The sequence below is a fragment of the Rattus rattus genome, chromosome 2, assembly GCF_011064425.1.
Source record: "Rattus rattus isolate New Zealand chromosome 2, Rrattus_CSIRO_v1, whole genome shotgun sequence".
Lineage (NCBI taxonomy): Eukaryota > Metazoa > Chordata > Mammalia > Rodentia > Muridae > Rattus > Rattus rattus.
In genome coordinates, this window is record NC_046155.1 from 191165921 (window position 1) to 191183648 (window position 17728).

The 17728-nt window shown below is 45.2% G+C and overlaps 1 protein-coding gene across 1 annotated transcript in view; it reads right to left on the bottom strand.

The window, feature by feature from the left end:
- The window catches only part of Slc22a3 (solute carrier family 22 member 3), a 90534-nt gene that overhangs the window by 5341 nt on the left and 67465 nt on the right, over nt 1–17728 (bottom strand). Inside the window, exons 6-9 of the mRNA XM_032894709.1 lie at nt 8521–8618; nt 8185–8399; nt 2085–2193; nt 773–885 (exon numbers count right to left, since the gene is read on the bottom strand). Of these exons, the coding sequence (XP_032750600.1) occupies nt 773–885; nt 2085–2193; nt 8185–8399; nt 8521–8618 (535 nt within the window). The remainder of the gene's footprint in view (nt 1–772; nt 886–2084; nt 2194–8184; nt 8400–8520; nt 8619–17728) is intronic.

Consider the following 17728-nt stretch of genomic DNA (forward strand, 5'->3'; position numbering starts at 1 on the left):
GATACATGAGGGACAGAGATGATCAGGGTATGTGTAGAAGTAATCTTTCGTCATCTATTTTTTTTAAACACACCATTTGTCATATCAAAAGCAAATTTATATAGTGAATATTTTAAGAAATATAATTAATTTTTAGGCCCACCTTTAAATGTAAGACAGCAGAGTTTCAAAAATTTGGTCCCTGGAAATTCCAATACCTTAGAAGGATTTCTGTGTTTGATTTTAACTTAGAACCTAACAAGGGGGGGCTGACACGAACACTGCTTATCCACCTGTTAATGTAAAGTGACGTAAATGCCATCTAGCATGTTGGATGACCTGACTGGTTCTTTACAACTGACACAGCCATAGGAGGAAGGAACAGATGTTATGGGTATCAAATCCGGTGACCATTACAGGTTCTGCCTGATGACCCGAGGCTAGCACCTAAAACAAGGCAGCCACGAATCTACCCCTCAAGCATGGGACCTGATGTCTAGCTGCAGAATCCAAGCAAAAAAGCTGAGCATGAACTTGTAAATCCAGTGTGGTGAACCAGAGATGGGTAGATCTCCGAGACTCACTGGCCAGCTAGCCTGGGCTAATCAGTGAGTCCCATGTTCCAAGAAGAAACCTTGTCTGATAAACAAGGTAGAGAGCTCCTGAGAGACAAGCCTGAGATTGCTCTGTGGCCCCTGCAACCATGTACACACACGTGGCCATGCACCCACATTCACACGTTCACCTGCTCACCCACACGTGGACACCCCCTCCCGTACAAATGAATTCTTACCAAAGATGATCAGAGGCAGTTCTAGCCATATGGCTGCTAGTCGAAAGAGCAGAAATGGGGCTATGATCCCCCCAAAGTCACACAGGCCCGAGCAGAGTGAAACCCCAAAGTTCCTGCAGATTAAAACAACAGTTTCAGATAAAGGTTTTAAAAACAAATTCAGAAAAGTAAAAGCATTCCGACATCCTAAGTTACAGAAGTTGTGTCAATATTTTCTATTTCTACCTTTTTTTTTTTTAGCTTTGAAAGTTAGTACTGCCTCATGCTGCAAGCAAACCATTTTCATTCTGCACTGTTTCAATGTTCGATTCATGAGGGAGCTCCCAGTGTTGGTGAAAAGATGTTTCTCCATCAGAAGCTTGATATCCCTGCCAGTGCATGACACTCACAGACTACTTTGGTACCTGCAGAGGGTGGTTCTGATGCTAAGCTCCTGTTCCACAATTGGTTTATGATCGATCAATAAAGATGCCAGGGGCCAATTGTTGGGTCAAAGAAAAGAGGCAGGACTTGTGGGTCCCTGGAGGCAGGCTACGAGATGCAGGGGAGGAAGGGAGATTTCACCATACTTCGGAGGGAGAAAAGGTAACCAGCCATGTGAGATCTCAGGCAGATTTAGGGTGTTGAGCTGGGACTAAAGATAACTGAGCAACTATAGCTGAGGGTGAATTAAGAGGTGCTTAGCTAAGAGTATTGGGAAGGGCACACTAGCTGTGAGAGATTAGAAGTGCCCAGCAATTGAGCCAATAAGGCAGGTTGAAAATAAGGTGTGTGTGGTGTGTGTGTGTGTGTGTGTGTGTGTGTGTGTGTGTGTGTGTTTGTGTGTTTCCTCCTCTGATCAGAGGGGAAACCTGGGAGGACTGGTAGCATGGTCTGCCCGGAGCTTAAGGAGAGGTAGTAAAAGCTACATGCAACAGGTACACTGCAAGGTAGACTCCTAGGAATATTGTATTAGTCAAGAAAGCCAATGTGCAGGAACCCACAAACACTCCTTACATAAGCAGCTGCTTAAAAAGCAATATATGCTACTATGTGGGGGGGGGAGGGAGAGGGAGAGGGAGAGGGAGAGGGAGAGGGGGTTTTAGGGTTTCAATTCCCAATTAACACCTTTTCACAAAAATCACAGCTCTGGCTATGTCAGATAATGTCACAAGACTTTTGTCACCAAATGCAGCAGGTAACGGGCAGAAGCTACAGCTCAAAGCCCATTGTCTTTAGGGGCTGAACTGAGCCCAGTTTACTATGTCATCTAGCTTGGAAACATTTGGCTATGGTTACTTAGAAGAAATGGCAATATATAAGTCAGAATTACCGTAATGTCGTTGGGTACAACTCTGAATTTACCAAATAAACAATTTCAAAGGCCATGGTTATTCCTAGTCTTCCCAAGGTAGCGACTGTGGTCCTCAGCCACGGTATCCCTGTGAATAGAATGTTTGGAAGGGAAGAGTTAGGGGGTCTGATCTCATCAATGTTTTACAAAACAATGAAAAATATTCATCGAGTTCCCCCAATTTAACTCCTTGGTAATTTAAGCACAAATGTTAAGACGATAGACAGATTTCACTAACGTCCACTAATGTCAACTCAAAAGCGAACATTTAGTGAAAGGCGGGGGCTTTTCTGAGTGGGGAAAGGCTGTAAAAATACAACCGAAGACCTGGTTGCTAAGCAATCGCTACACCAAATAATGTCCCAGGAAGTGCTTTCCTAGAGAGCCCAGGCCCACCGGCCTTGAGCCAGAAGGATCTCTGTCCCTTTGAAAACCAAGGCTGTGGTCAGATGTCTATCTTTACTCTGCACGGGTCCAGAAAGCTGTTCTTCTCAGCTAAGGTGGTTTCCTGTGAGAAGCAAGGCTTTGAGAAGTGGGGTGTTTGGAAAGAGACCTCAGTTCTGTGTTCTCCCCACAGTGGGGGCCACACTACCTCCTCCAGGAAGTTATCAAGATAGAGCCAGATTTGGACACACACACTGGCTCACTTTAAAACAGTAGACTGCTTTAGGACCAACTGCTCTCGCTGGATCAAGAAAGCCCCCCAACTCTCCAGTAATAATGCATCATGGCAAATACTTTCCAGGAAACATTTTCTTTCTTTGGTCTTAAGGGCAGATAGAATTCATCATTTTAATTCTAAAACTTCAGGCCTCTGAACATCTTAAAAGCTGGGCAATGAGCCAGGCGTGGTCGCTCACACCTTTAAGTCCAATACTTAGGAAGCAGAGGCAGGCAGTATTCTGTGAGTTGGACAGAGCAAGTTCCAGGATAACCAAGGCTACAAAGAGATACTCTGTCTCAAAAACAAAACAAAGCAACAGAAGAGTTATGCAATACTTCATCCTATCCTAGAAGACCTGTAGGAGGTCAAGGGACTGAACACAGTGTATCTGCTAGTCAATGCACAGCTAAAGGTACCAGCATCTCTGAATGCAGAACTTCACACAGCACTAGATAATTCTCTTGTCTCCTAGGCAAACATTGCACCTTCTTGAAGTTATAATTAGGCATTATATCTTCTTGTTGGGCTGAGGGTTGAACCTTATACAAGGCAAGTAAGTGCTCACCATTGACTTATATAGCAGCCCTTGGTTTTTGAGACAAGGTCAAGTCCAAGTTGGTCTTGAACTCTCAACCCTTTGTCATCCTCCTGGGTGCTGGATTCTAGGAACACACCACCACACAAGGCATGATTCTTTTGGTAGAAAAGTAGCCATGAATGAGGATGATGAAAGAAAAAATAGGAAGCTCATTAATGTGTGCTCACTCCAGAGAATATTCGACAAATTAAAAAATAAACTACAAGCAACTGTCAGAAAGACAAGCGGAGCGAGAGGTTTCAAAAGAGCCCAGATCATTTCTGGGAAGCTCCAGTTAATTAAGATTTAGTGGCAAGCTGGCTGAGGACTTCCCAGCGCTCTTGATGTATTCGAGAATGGGACACCCGCAGCTGCCCCAGCAGTAGTTAAATCAAGGAGTGATGTAGGTCAGAGCTGAGCTCATGCGCTGGGCTGCCACCTGCTCTGGCTTGCAGCAGCTGTAAACATGTGTTTTATTTAGGCCTTGCTTTTTCATGAGAGCCAGGAGGGGACTAGGAAATGCATTCCACTCTTGTCTGTCAGTGAGCAGGTGCTGCTGGAGATGGAAAACGGGGGTTCAGCCAGGTGCCCTGGGTCACAGCTGATGAGCCACGGAGGAGGCCGTCTGCCACCATGGAAACCACTCTCCAGGGTATGTGCATCAGGCAGAGTTAGTTTTTACCATAGCAGGGTTGGTGTTGAGAGACCCACCAATAAGTTCAGTGTCTTTTTAGGTTTACAACTGAGGCTTAAATGGTTCAATGGGAGAAAAAAAATTAAAACTAAGAAACCAAATTAAACCACATACATGGTCTTTCTACACACATCACTACTACCACGATCATTAAACGTATATGGTTAACTCAAAAATAACTAGGCAATTCAGTGACAAAGGAAGCTTTATCAGTTTGACACCCTGGTAGGAGAAATGGTCTGCCCTACATACACGCTGCTAACCTTAAAGACTTTCAGCTCAGCTCTTTCCCACTGGGCAGAGCTTTTGAGAGAAGGGGTGGGGGAGAAGCCCCAAAGGTATTAAGCTATATTAACTTGAAGATAGTTTGTCAACAGATGTAATTTATGTGTAGTTATGTATGGACAAGAGAGCCATGGTCGCCTGATAACAGACACTGCTTTTGTTTTTTTTTCGATCAAACCAAATTTAAAAACTAGCTATATCAAGGACGGTGGATGCAGTTCAGCTAGTAAAGCACTTGCCCAGTGTGGACAAAGCCCTGGGTTCTATCCCAAACACATACAAACTGAGCATAGTGGGGTGCATCCGATATCCCAGCCCTCAGGAGGTGAAGGCAGGAGGATTGAAAAGATAAGGTCACGCTCAGCTCTATAGCATGTTTGAGGCTAGCCTGGGCTACAGAACACACACAATACCTCCTCCCCTCCCTCCCTCTTCCCTCCTCTCCTCATTGTCTCTTTCCTCCCTCTCTTTCCACACATGCTCACATAGATGAAAAATGACCACTACATTAAAGCCGTTTTCTAGAGTCGTGTAAGAGAACAGAGGGAAATGATCTTCCTCCATAAATGGGGTCTTGCTCAGACAGCTAGAGTCTTAAAAATCTCAGCTTTTAGAGAAAAGATGCAGGATTTTAAAAATATGCAACTTTCACTTTCTCTCGGATGCACCATCTGCTCCGAAATAAAGTTTAGAGAGAAGTCCTAATAAGGATATGTAAATTAGAGTTTGCGGATTTTTCACTTAGAAATAAAAGTAAAGAATAATCTTGTCTGGAAGGAAGACTTGCCCTATTGCTAGGTCTGTGGCTGCGCCAAGCGGACACAACTGCAGATGGGCGTGCATAGAGAAAGTGCTTACTTTCCAAGCTCTAGTTCCGAAGTTTGCTTTTTAGACCATGAACCATAAAAGAAGCAGGTGAGAAGACCTTTTCTTTTTGTGAGTTCATCCTCACACCATAAAAAGGAAGGTTTCCAGAGAAGCGATTTTCAGAGCTGACCCTTTCCAAAAGTCTCAACAGCATTTTAGCTAGGGGCCGAGGGTGACATCAAGCCCAGCCGAGAGGCAAGACTTTCCTAAGGTTAACTTCACAGGCTGTCCATGCAGTCAAGGCCAAGAGCTTTTTAAATTGGAAGCCATGCTTGCTCAAGGGAGGGGCCTTTATTCATATAGAGAATTCAGTTTTGGAATTTGAAACTTATTCTGGCCCGTCCAATCATAACAGACCTCTGAGTAGAAAGGCACAAAGACCGGGGCTTGACCCCTAGAACCCACACAAAGGAGCCAAGTGTGGTGGTGGGTATGGAAACCCCAGCCCTGGGGAAGTGGAGACGGGGGGCCTTGGGGTTCATGGCTAAGCAGCCTAGACTCCTTAGCACACTGCAGGCTCAGTGAGAGACCCTGTCCTAAGAAACAGGCCATGCCAACCTCTGGTCTGCGTTTGAACACCCATACCAACATGTGCACCTGCACACACATAAATACACACAGAGAATGAGAGAGAGGGAGGGAGGGATGGAGGGAGGGCAAGAGGGAGAATTCTGAAGCACAGAAGTCTACAGCATTCTTCTATTAAAATGAGGACACTGTCACCGTCTTCAGACACACCAGAAGAGGGCATCGGATCCCACATTACAGATGGTTGTGAGCCACCATATGGTTGCTGGGAATTGAACTCATGATGTCTGGAAGAGCAGCCAGTGCTCTTAACCATTGAGCCATCTCTCCAGTCCACTCCACAACATTCTTAAGCTTTCAACTTTTAATTGTAACTGCATAAGTCTGAGGGAAGCAATTATGTTTCTATCGTTCCTCTCTAATCCTTTGAATTGTTTAGTGGCCAGCAAGTAATTAATCAATATTAAATAGATACACACTGATGACTGCCTATTATCCACATTCCATAACTCTATTTTTATTTCTCATTAAAAATCTCTTTGTCTCTGTCTCTCTCTGTCTGTCTCTGTCTCTGTCTCTGTCTCTCTGTCTCTGTCTCTGTCTCTCTCTCTCTCTCTCTCTCTCTGTGTGTGTGTGTGTGTGTGTGTGTGTGTGTGTGTGTGTGTGTGTGTGTGTATCAGAAGTGGGCATTAGATACCTTGGAGCTGGAGTTACAGGCGACTGTGAGCCACCAGATGTGGGTGTTGGGAACTGAGGACCCTGCAAGAGTAGCCTGGTGCTGTTAACTACTGAGCCATCTCTCCAGCCCCAGCTTCGATAGCTTTTAAGCTACGCTAACTATGTAGTGGGCTATTTGTGTCCCTTCAAATTCACATTTACTTAGAATCTGAACCTATTTGGGGATAGAGACCAAGAGGGAGAGCGTCGCGTGAAGATAGAGGCAGAGAGACTGGAGAGACACCAAGGAGTGATGAGGGGAACAGAGAGGTGCTAGAAGACTCCTAGCTCAGAGGCTGTGGGAGGAGCCGCCCTACACGGTGCATTCGATGTCAGCCTCCAGACAGGAGGGGAAGTGAGTGCCATCCAACCACCCAGCTGGTGGGGGCAAATCGTTGCAGCCCCGAGGATTGGATGCACTTGAGGAAAATGAGAGAAACCTGAGTTTCTGCTTTTCATCAGCCATCACAAGGGGGACAGATTTGCACATCGACTTCATTTCCTGTTCTGAAGCCTGCATATCTGCAGTCTTATTCAAGTATCTGCTATCTGCTATTTCTGTGTGCTACCGTGGGAATTCATAAACCATTGTCTGATAAATGACGTCGGCCTTGAGTGTCTGCTCTGATGTCTTCCAACATGAGCAGTGGTTTTCCCGATCCTTGCTTTTCTCAAAGACAGACTGCTTCCTTTGTAGGCATGGGGACTGGAGAGAACCTGGTTTCCTACACAACCTCCACTGCCCACCCAGAACACAGAAAACGACTCCTCTGCCCTAGTCCACACCGTGCTGGGGGGAGTTTAAGTGGCTTCCTCTTGTAGCTCCAGCCGTGTTCTGCCGCAGAGGTTGCCTGTGCTGTTCGCTGAGCATCTGGAGTCTCTAGCCATTCCTCCTCCTCAACTCCATTCACCAGCCCTTCAAGCTCCAGAACATTGACCGCCACAGCATCTCAGAGAGGAATAGTCTTTCCCATCCCGGCCGGACTTTCCCAACTGGAAGCTAGGCTCGGGCGTCTTTCCTACCAGCCATGTCCTAAAGTACTGCAGGTCTAAGCAGCTCTCAGCCCCTTTTACAGAAGCTTAAAGGAAGTACCAAGCCGTGCTGGGGGCTCGGTCTCCTCTGGCTTCCTCACACAGATTCCAGCGATAACACAGAAGCCTTAGTTCCTAAACTCATAAAACTTCCCATGAATTGGGGAAAATAATGGGTAGAAAGAAATGGCTCTCAGTGAAGAGCTCTGACTCCTCCCCTGGGCCTCCACAGCACGTCTCCCCCTCCCCCATCCGCCTACCTTTCCTGAGTCTATTCATTTACCACATTATTGTTGCGACGTTATTTAAATGTCCCTGTCTCTTAATAGGCTGTGAACAATATGAAGCCAAGAGTCAGAGCTTCCTTCTGCCCCTGCCCAAGCTTGGCACAGCTTGGCATTTGCAAGATGGCAGATGCTTGGGAAATATGTTAAACAATGTCAGCCTCATCGCATCCCTATGCACCAGATCCGGCATAATCGCCTTTCCACCAATAAACAAACTGAACGTTTCAGTGAAGAGAGGCATCAACGTAAAGATCTATTCATGAGATAGAAAATAGCAGGGCATTACCCAGCATGCCTGGGGGCAGGCTTTTGAAGGAAAGTCGCACAGCTCATAAAGACAAGTGACTCCCTACCCCCTCCACCATATATATGCATTTACATTTTTTGTCACGTTCTTTGGGAGCTGCCAACTAAGTGTGAAGGATTACCTTCTGGTAAAAAGGCAGTGACCAGACACGACACCCCTGCCACAATATTGCTTGCAGCAAAGGGAAGGCGTCGTCCGAGGCGCTCAATGGTCAGAAGGATCAAGAGAGCTCCGGGCAGCTCCACGAGCCCTGAGATAAAGAAGTCCATGTAGAGGTTGCCTCCGATGAGTCCCAGGCGCATGACAAGTCCTTGATACACCACGGCACTTGTGAACCTGCAGGACATCAGGATACCAGGGAAGCCAAATAAGAGGGGGCAGGGAAGCCCTGTGCACAAAAGCGAATGACAAGCACGCACTTGACGCCAGCTTTGAGATCCAGCCCGAGTCAACTTACCAAGCAAACATGAGAATGAGTGTGCATTTCCTCATTTGGGGAGTTCTCACAAGGTCTAAACAGGATGGGTTACTGACCTCTTCATCTGTAACTGTGATCTAGACAAGAAAGACAGACTTCAGTTGCATTGTACAGCAGGACACACAGGCACAGTGTAAACTTACTAACTGTACGAAATTAAAAAGATCTTCCTGAACTTCTGGGCCCTTCACAGTTCCATATTCTGACCTGGGCAGGAGTTTGTCTTCCAGCATTTTTAATACATCAGATCCGCAAAGATGCGGTTAACTTGGGTAAACGTCTGAGGATAAACGTCAGGGATGAGTTAAGCTGCCTCAGATCATATTTCCTTTATATCACTGTGTATCTCTCCAGTCAGCACCCTCGCCAATACAACTCCTTTCCTCTAAAAAGAAAAACTTTCTAAACTTAAAGGTGTTCTGCTGTTTAGGCCAGCTGTCAACTTGATCTAAGGACACAGAAAGGAAGCCAAGGGCAAAACAAGGACACATCTATCTGCTCTTGACCGTGGATATCATGTGACCAGCTATTTGGGATCCTGTCCTGGCTTCCCCAGATTGATGGATTGTAAGTTAGAATGGTGAGCCAGATGGAAACGCTTCTGTCTAAGGGGTTGGGGCGTTTTGTCACAGCAGCAACAGAAATGGAACCAGAACAGGTACTGATGATCTATTCTCATCCTTAACGGCTTCAAAGTGAGGCCAGGGAATCACGTAGAAGGTAGCAGGAACAGATGACAACAATGTGTTTTTTTCAATGGTTCATTGACACAATGGTTCCCAAGGGGTTCCTGTACATTGTCTGAGGCAGGCAAGCAAAGGAGACAGTTTAGCATGTAGTCTCCCATTTGGTTTTGGTTCATGTATGCTTGGCTCTTGCAATAATGCAGCCCCGTTCCTCCACACCATACACCGTGCGTGTACATATATTTTGACCTAGTAACCTCAGGACCTATCAGCCTCCTGCCTGTGTCTCCATCTCTGAACAATGGTGGAAGGTTCTCCATCCATGTTATCAGTGAAATTTAGACAGTTTCTATTGGAATGTATTTACAATATATTCAGTTATGAAGAACAGATGGGTCGATCTGTCCTGATTTGGGGCACATTGCAGTGTCTTCTAGTAACCTTTTATAGAGAATCTTCTGTTCAACATCTTATGCCCATGCATAATCAGACATGGAAATGATTGACCAATTATGGGGAAGGACATGTGCAATAGAGAAATGATTACATAATCTATCCTACCAGTCAAAATAGAGAACCACCCGAGCTACACCCATATAAACCAACTCCTCCTTTTTATGAACCCCATCAAAAGAGTGCCAAGCAATGGCCAGAGCCCTGAATATCTTAACTCCTGTTGTCTATCTTGATGGTCATAGCTCTTTCATCTATACTCTTTGTCTCTTTGCTGCAAATAAAATTACCTTGCTTCTTTTGCAAATCTATGAGAGCCCCTATTTCTAATTCTTTGAATAAGAGACCAAGAAACCCAACATCAGTCAGCCCGATTCATGACAGCTAGGAACATTATCCACATTAAAATGTCCAATATGCAGGAAGGGATATGTTAAATTCTGGACTAAGCACATGGAGTATTTCATTTAGTTATCATCAAAGTATTTTTATGAATTCAAGTTGATAAATGGAAAAACAAATAAACGAACAAAAACCAAGTTCAGGACCACAAGGATTAAGTAGCAGGAGTCAACATTTCTTTCAGGTCAGACTTCCCACCAGTCAGGCTTCACCCTGCTCAACGCTTCTACTCTTACCTCACCGTCTCCACATCTGCACACTGGAGACAGGCCTTTCAAAGGCAATATGCACGAGCCCTTTTTATTTCTTTTCCAGCCTTCTTGTATGCTATCCACAGCTATGATTCCTGTCCACTATATCTTTTTTTCCCCAGGTCCAACGGTAGCATCTCAGCGTTAAAGGAGATCCACGCATCATAGATCTGTAATTGTCTCTAACTGGTAACAATGGGGTATCCCTCCCCTGGATGTCTTCAGCTGTGTAGATGTCTGTTTCTTCTTGACAGCATGTGAGCAAAGAATGATGACACCAGATGGTGAAAGACGGGAGGGATCAGCCAATGTCCCTCAGCAAAGGGTCACATAGGGGGTACTTTGGGATTTGCAAGCTTCCAATTCTCTCTCAAAACTACCGACTCTGCCACTGTGGTGTGGAAGTGGCATGGAGAAGACACACACAGATTTAATAAACCTTTACTTATGGAGACAGAGCAAGCTGGGTGTGCGGCTTGTGAGCTGTCATTTGCTGACCGGGAGTTGTAGGGTTGATGTTGGTAGAACTCACACAGACCAATTTAACTGTCATTAAAGAAGAAACTGAGAATCTGGTCCCAGGAGGATACCTAGACAGTGAGTACATGAATCTGGAGATGGAAGTCCCAACTCTGCATTTTAATTGCTATAGTCTGCAGTATATAGAATACTTTTATCTCTTCAGTTGAAAGAGATTGATCATCTTATTCATAGTTCTTATGAGTTAGTGGCACTAGAGTGAATTTTTTGCCTTCTCCTTCCCTCCTCCTCCTCCTCCCCCTGTCCTCCTCCTCCTCCTACTATTACTACTTAAACATCCTCTTAAACAACATCCTCTTAAAAAAACAGCTAGGTCTGGGCAGATAGCTCATTTGGTGGCTCATGGTGAGCACGAGATTCTGGACTTCATTCCCCAGAACCCACATAAAAAAGTTGGATATGGTGCTGGATGTTTGTGATTCCAGTGTTGGGAGGCCTATGCTTGAGCTCCAGGTCAACAAAAGACCCTGTCTCAAAAAAGAAAAAAATGGTGGGTAGGATGGTAATGGTGGTGGTGGTGGTGGTGGTGGTGGTGGTAATGGTGGTGGTGGTAATCGTGGTGGTGGTGGTGAATGACTCCTGAAGGATGACATCCAGGGTTAATTTTTGGCTTCCAGAAAATGTGCCCACACATTCACATACATACACAAGAATAAAAATTTAAAAACATATTACTCTTGTAACAAGAAATAATATTTAAAATTGATAAATTTAAATTAAATACCACTGTACTTGCCTATCTCACAACAGACCCCTTTCTCTGTGTGCACATAGATGCTCATGCTTGTATATGCACGCGCATGTGTGCGCACGTTAACACACACACACACACACACACACACACACTCGGCCATCAAACCATGTTCTCGGTGGAGCTGTGTCTGCTTCTAGTTACAGAGGAGGCATGATCTTCTCAAGGTAACTCTATCCTCTGACTGGGCATGTATCCCAATTGAACCAATGAGAAATGGGCATATTACCCAACCTGGGCCAATAAGAAACCTGAGTCTTAATTTGAGCAAATTAGAAATGGGCATTTGTCCCAACCTGGGCCAATGAGAGAATGAGCCTGCGGCTCAGTTTGGACCAACCGTCAGAACATTCCAGAAAAACGTCTTCCACTTCTCTTAATTCAGAGATACCCGAAGGAAACTTCTCTCTCTCTCACCTCAAAAAGTTAAAGACAAAGTAATAGACACAAATAGATTTTAGCAGACACTTATATCCACAGGGAGCCAGGCTGAGAATGCAGATGGCTGGTCGTGGGGAGAGAGGGGCAAGCAGCTTTGATGACTTGCTTAGACCCTGACTAGGACACCTCTGAACGCCGCTGGGCCTAGAACTACAGACACGTGAGCCAACGAGTGTCCCTATTGTTCAAGTGCATTTAACTTGGGTTTCTGTTACTTGATGCCCAAACTCCAGTCCATAAAATTCCCTTGTTTCGATCACTATTTTAGGTGAAATAATTTTATTGTTAAAAATAATTGCCTCAACATTCCAGTTCGCTCCAACTACAGCTCATTGTAAACATCCTTGATTCGACGTCAAAATTCTTGAGATCGTGACTCAACCTCGCGTTTCCAAAGTGCAAGTTTAATGTGCAGCTCTATAAGCATCTGACAGAAGAATGTGAAGTCCTGGGAACAGGGAAAAGCAGTCAGGACCACAGCACTGCCATCCTTCCCTGCACAGCGACTGGAAAGATTAATAGTACTGCAGAGCAGGTAAGTATTTTGTTACAGTGCAGAGCGAACCCAGCTGGTCTTTGACTTACTAGCTTCGTCTCCCCAGTGACGCAGGTCTTCTGAAAGATGACCCACTTTCTGGGTGTCCAAAGACCTCGAGAGACGGAGAGCCCTGTCTTAGATGGAGTGCATCGAGTTGAGTCCTGCCAGCTCATGCACATGGTGGCTGTGGCTACTGTCCCTTTATGTAACTTCTCACACTCTAGCTGTGTTTCTTTTCTATTGCCAAGGGTTATTAGACTTTTGCCTAGTCTGCGTCAGAAACAAAAGATCTGAAATGCTATTCCAGATGTTACTTGTTTGAAAAAAAAAACACACTTAAAAAAATTGTAGCCTCTATATAATAAAAACCAGTAATTAAAAATGGAGTCCTCTGTGAGTGCTGATCTGTCTACAATCATATAACAATTTACATGCCCATGATTCGGAAGTTCCTTCACGATTTTCTCAAATTCTCTCTACTCTGGGTGAGGGTAGCCTTCATTTGCTCTCTGTTGGGACAGTGTTTCTTTCTTTAGAACTATAACAGACAGAATCTGGAGCGGTCCCTTCTTCTGCGCCCTGCTTGCCTCTCTACTTTGTCATATTTCTACAAGGTCCAAGTGGGACAGACTGATTTAGGGAGTTGCCTGTCTTTTTAGAGGCCTGGTGCCTAGCAATGCTCTCTTCAAAAAAGGCATCCTCCAAGGTTCGGCTATGAATGTGGGACTCCTCACCTCCCACCAAGCCAAAGTGCTACTTGCTCTAACCATCTCTCCATCCTACCATTCTGCCAGGGCCTTATTGGCCACCCACAGGCAGGCAGGCTATGTTAAGGGTTCTCTCTGATGAGCTATGTTGCCTTTACAAGTCTGTCTTCCTGGTACCTTTCTGATAAATTTCTTCAGGGTGAATTTTTATCTTAAATTGCCAAGAAAGGGAAAGACTTTATAAATAACTATGCTATAAAAAGTGGTGCTAAGAGCCTCCCAAATGAAGAGTGACTTTCAGGTGAACACCCCGCAGGGTCACGCTAGAGATGTGGTATTTTGCTCAATGTGGATATATTCTCACTCAATGTGCTATTGAACCATTAGGAGACTTTGGATGTCTCTTCAGCAGCACAAGGATACTAACACATTATTATTTTGATGATCCAGTTAGATGCTATAACGTGTAGACAGGTGCACACATAAGCATTTGATGCTGGGTGCTGTTAGTGTTAGGATGTATATATGATACATACACAATACATTCTACATATGTATGTGTATACATGTATATGGGGATTGGAATATATGTATGTGTGTGTGTGTATATATATATAAACATTTAAGAGGCATTTACTTGTAAGGGATCATTCATTTACCCCTTACAGCTACTGATGTCACACAAACAGAGATGCTTCAAAATGACATGAAGCCCTTTCCAATGTGAACTGTCACCATTCGTTTTTAAAGTTCACATTTCTATGCAGGATTTTGAATCTAACAACTGTATTTTTATATCACTTTGTCACTATTTCATTGCAGTGTTTCAACCCAGGCTGAAATGAAGTAGGTTCAACTGTTTTAAAATGCATACACAAGCTAGCGGGTCCAAGAGACTTGGTATAAGGAGTCTATCAGCAGCCCGTCATACCTGGGGGGGCTCACTAAGTACACCCTGCCCTAGGCCTTGGGTCTGAATCCTTATCTCAGGTTCCTTGGGGAACTAGCAGAAGAAACTGACCCAGTGGACAGTCCCAGCTCATGTGCTGACTCCTGAGCCTTAGCTCGTCCCAGAGCTCTGGGTTGAAGGGTTGAGTATCCCAGGAGCAGGAGGGAAGAACACCTCTTAAATGTAGGATCTGCCTCTGAATCAGAGAAGAACACAGGGCTGGTGGCTGCACCATGTAAATCCACTTGGTAGATCCTAGTAGGTGATTTCCTATCCACTGGGATGGCCATGAGCCACCATGACATATTTAGTGATGATGCCATCAAAAGTTGACTACAGCCTCTACCCTCCAGAAGCTTCTATTCTGTAAGTCAGTGTGAAGCAAAGTTCACCTGAAGACTCGAGGCTTACCTTTTTGAGCAGCCAGGAACAACCTCAAAGCTAAACTCCCAAGTCTTACAGACAAGATCCCAAAGGAGGGCTTGGAGGGCTGGAAGGGTGGCCAGTGACTGGTGGGGTTGTGTGGGTACGGAGGGACTTGCATACACTGCTTAATGGGTGTCCTCATTACTCAGACAAAGGCCTGCCCCAGAAGCACCAGAGGTTCTGGTATCTGACATGAAAGAGCTTGAGCTAACTCCTGGGCAGGGAGAACACCAACTCCTCTCCACTGAAGAGAGCATTGCTCCCGGCTACACGATACACACTGACGGCAGAGGTGCCAAGTTCCCTGCAGTACCTGGAGACACTTAAACTAGAAAGCAGGAGCAAGTAAACCATTTACTATGCACATAAAGAGCTATCTCTGTAGTCCTATTCCGAAGGCTCAGGAAACGTCACGAGGGAAAGGGAGGGAAGGCTGTAGGAGCCAGGGGCTCAGGAATCCTGCCAAAGACAGTGCCTTCAATGTGTGTCCGGGAAGCCACACCCATGAAATCTCAACAGCATGGCCACCTGTACAGGACCCGAACAATGACAACAGTTGACATGCCAACCTGGATGGAGGAAACCTCACAAAGTCCTACCAGAAGTAGAAGAGTTACACACGGCTGAGAGAAGAGAGTAAGTGTGCCCCAGCTACAAGAACCCAACCTAACTGATCATATACACTCGAACAACACTAAATGAACAGATCGTATTTATAAACTGTGTGTGTGAGTGTGTGTGTGTGAGTGTGTGTGTGTGTGTGTGTGTGTGTGTGTGTGTGTGTGTGTGTAATAAAACAATAATACTTCAAGATTAGGAAGCCATGGATTTGAGAAGGGGTTTGGAGGAGTAAGAGAGGACTGAGGCACATGAAGGCGCTGGTCCTGTGGAACCAAAGCTGCAGGATCTCCATGGCAACAACAGGACATCTGAGAGGAGTCCTAGTGAGGATCCAGTATTGGTAGTGGAGCCAGAGGCTTTGGACCAGACCAATGACTCACTGCAACGAACATTTGTAAGTAAAGATGTTTGGCCAAAGGGTATACTGTGTGACGCACTGTGACACATGGCAGCTTTCGTGGAGAAACGTTTACTTATTTGTCTATTTTTATTTTTACTTTTCCGTTTTCTTTTGGGGGAGGACGAAAGGGTGGATATGGAGGGATGGGGGGATGAATGGGATTGGGGTGCAGGATATAAAATTCACAAAGAATCAATAAAAAGTTAAAAATTACTTCTATCTCTTTAATGATGCTTACTGTTTTTTTTTTTAAAAATCAGACACAACAAAGAAAAATCTGTGACAAGATGTTTTTGAATGAACAGTGCTTATAAAAATTAAAAATGAATCCTGGTCCTCAGGACTAGGGCTGCTCAGCCAAAATAAAGTGTGAGTCACACAGGTAAGTTGGCACTGCCTAGTGTTTGTGTCACGAATAATAAAAATAAGGTGGATTTAGGGCTAGAGAGATGGCTCAGTGGTTAAGAGTACTGGCTGCTCTTCCAGAGGTCCTGAGTTCAATTCCCAGCAATTCCCAGCAACCATGTGATGGCTCACAATCATCTAAACTGGGATCTGATGATGCCTCCTTTAAAAAATAAATTAAAAAAGGAGCAGGGGTAGTGGTGGAAAAAAACAGGTGGAATTAATCACACTGATATGCTTTATTGACTCTAATCTCTTCCAATGTTATCATTCCCACATGTACTCCATACGAAGTTATTTACGAGGCATGTGTATACTGTTTTGGAACACATCTTGTGGATCCATTGTGTGGTTTTCTCCATTGGTACATCTCAGAATGGACAATTTGAATCCCCCCACCCAATGCATATGAAGCCAGGGGCTGTGGTACTGGATAGAAGGGACTGACACTCTAGACCTGGGGATCTAACCTAGGCCCTCTATGGTGAACATGGTCTCTGGAAGCTTTTCAGCCCTAAAGGAGTCCCAGTCTCCACCTATGTAACTTGGCCTCCTGCACAACAGAACTACCATAGTGCCTCCCATCTGAGGCCTCCAAAGGACGGGGGATGCAGCCTCAGCCTCACGAAAGCCCACAGCTGCAACTGTGAGTCACACGTGGATATATTTCTTTATTTCTTAGAAACAAAGCTGGGAACATTTTTATTTGTGTTCTTTGCTGGGGCATATGAATATGAGAAAATTGTTCCAGTAACAGGAGAAAGTACTTGCTTCTTAAACTCTAACATCCACAATATATAGAATGTATGGGAAACACAGAGGTTGATATTAAGGGAACTGAATTAGACTAAAGAACTTACCAAGGGCTCCCATAGGTGCCCACAATCACCCTAGAAACAGGAAAGTTCTCAATGTCAAAGTTCAATAATGCCCAGCGTCTCCAAGGACAATAACCTGCCCGGCTCCTTGCAGACTTCAGTTCTGAAGAAGCAAATTGGGTAAGATGCTAGACAAGGGTGTGCTGTTTGGTTTGGGGAGAGCAAGAAAAGGCACCATGTACTACATATAAATCTCAATACCCCACACCCACCCCATTGGAATTCCTATTGTCACTGGTTCTTAGTCCCCTGATTCTACAGGAGTCATTTTCCTAACAATGCGGCCTTTGATACCTTGAAAAGCAAACTTGTTGAATTACTGGCTCAGTAGCTGAGGGCATCCACACCACCACCAGGGTTCTCTCACACTTGTGCTGGGAGAGCATCAGGACAGGATAAGACGCTGCTCACACAGCACTCAGGGCAATGGCACCAGGATGGCGTTCACTAAGAGTGGCAGGGGAGGTGTCAGGGTCAGCGATCTCCTCACAAGAAGGAGCAGGACTCCCCTCCTCCCCCCTCCTGCAGCTCGTACAGACAGGGGACCCTACATTCCCTACTTCCTACTGCTACCATGTTCTCAGCCCTTGGTTGGCACTCATCTCCTCCTATCCAACAGCCGAGGTGCCACGTCCCCTCAAGCCTGGATCTGAGCTGGGCCCCTGCTGGTTCCCTTGAATTTCTTGTTCAAGTGAGTCTCATTCCTTAATGCACAGTCCTCCCCTCTCTCCTAGGTGTG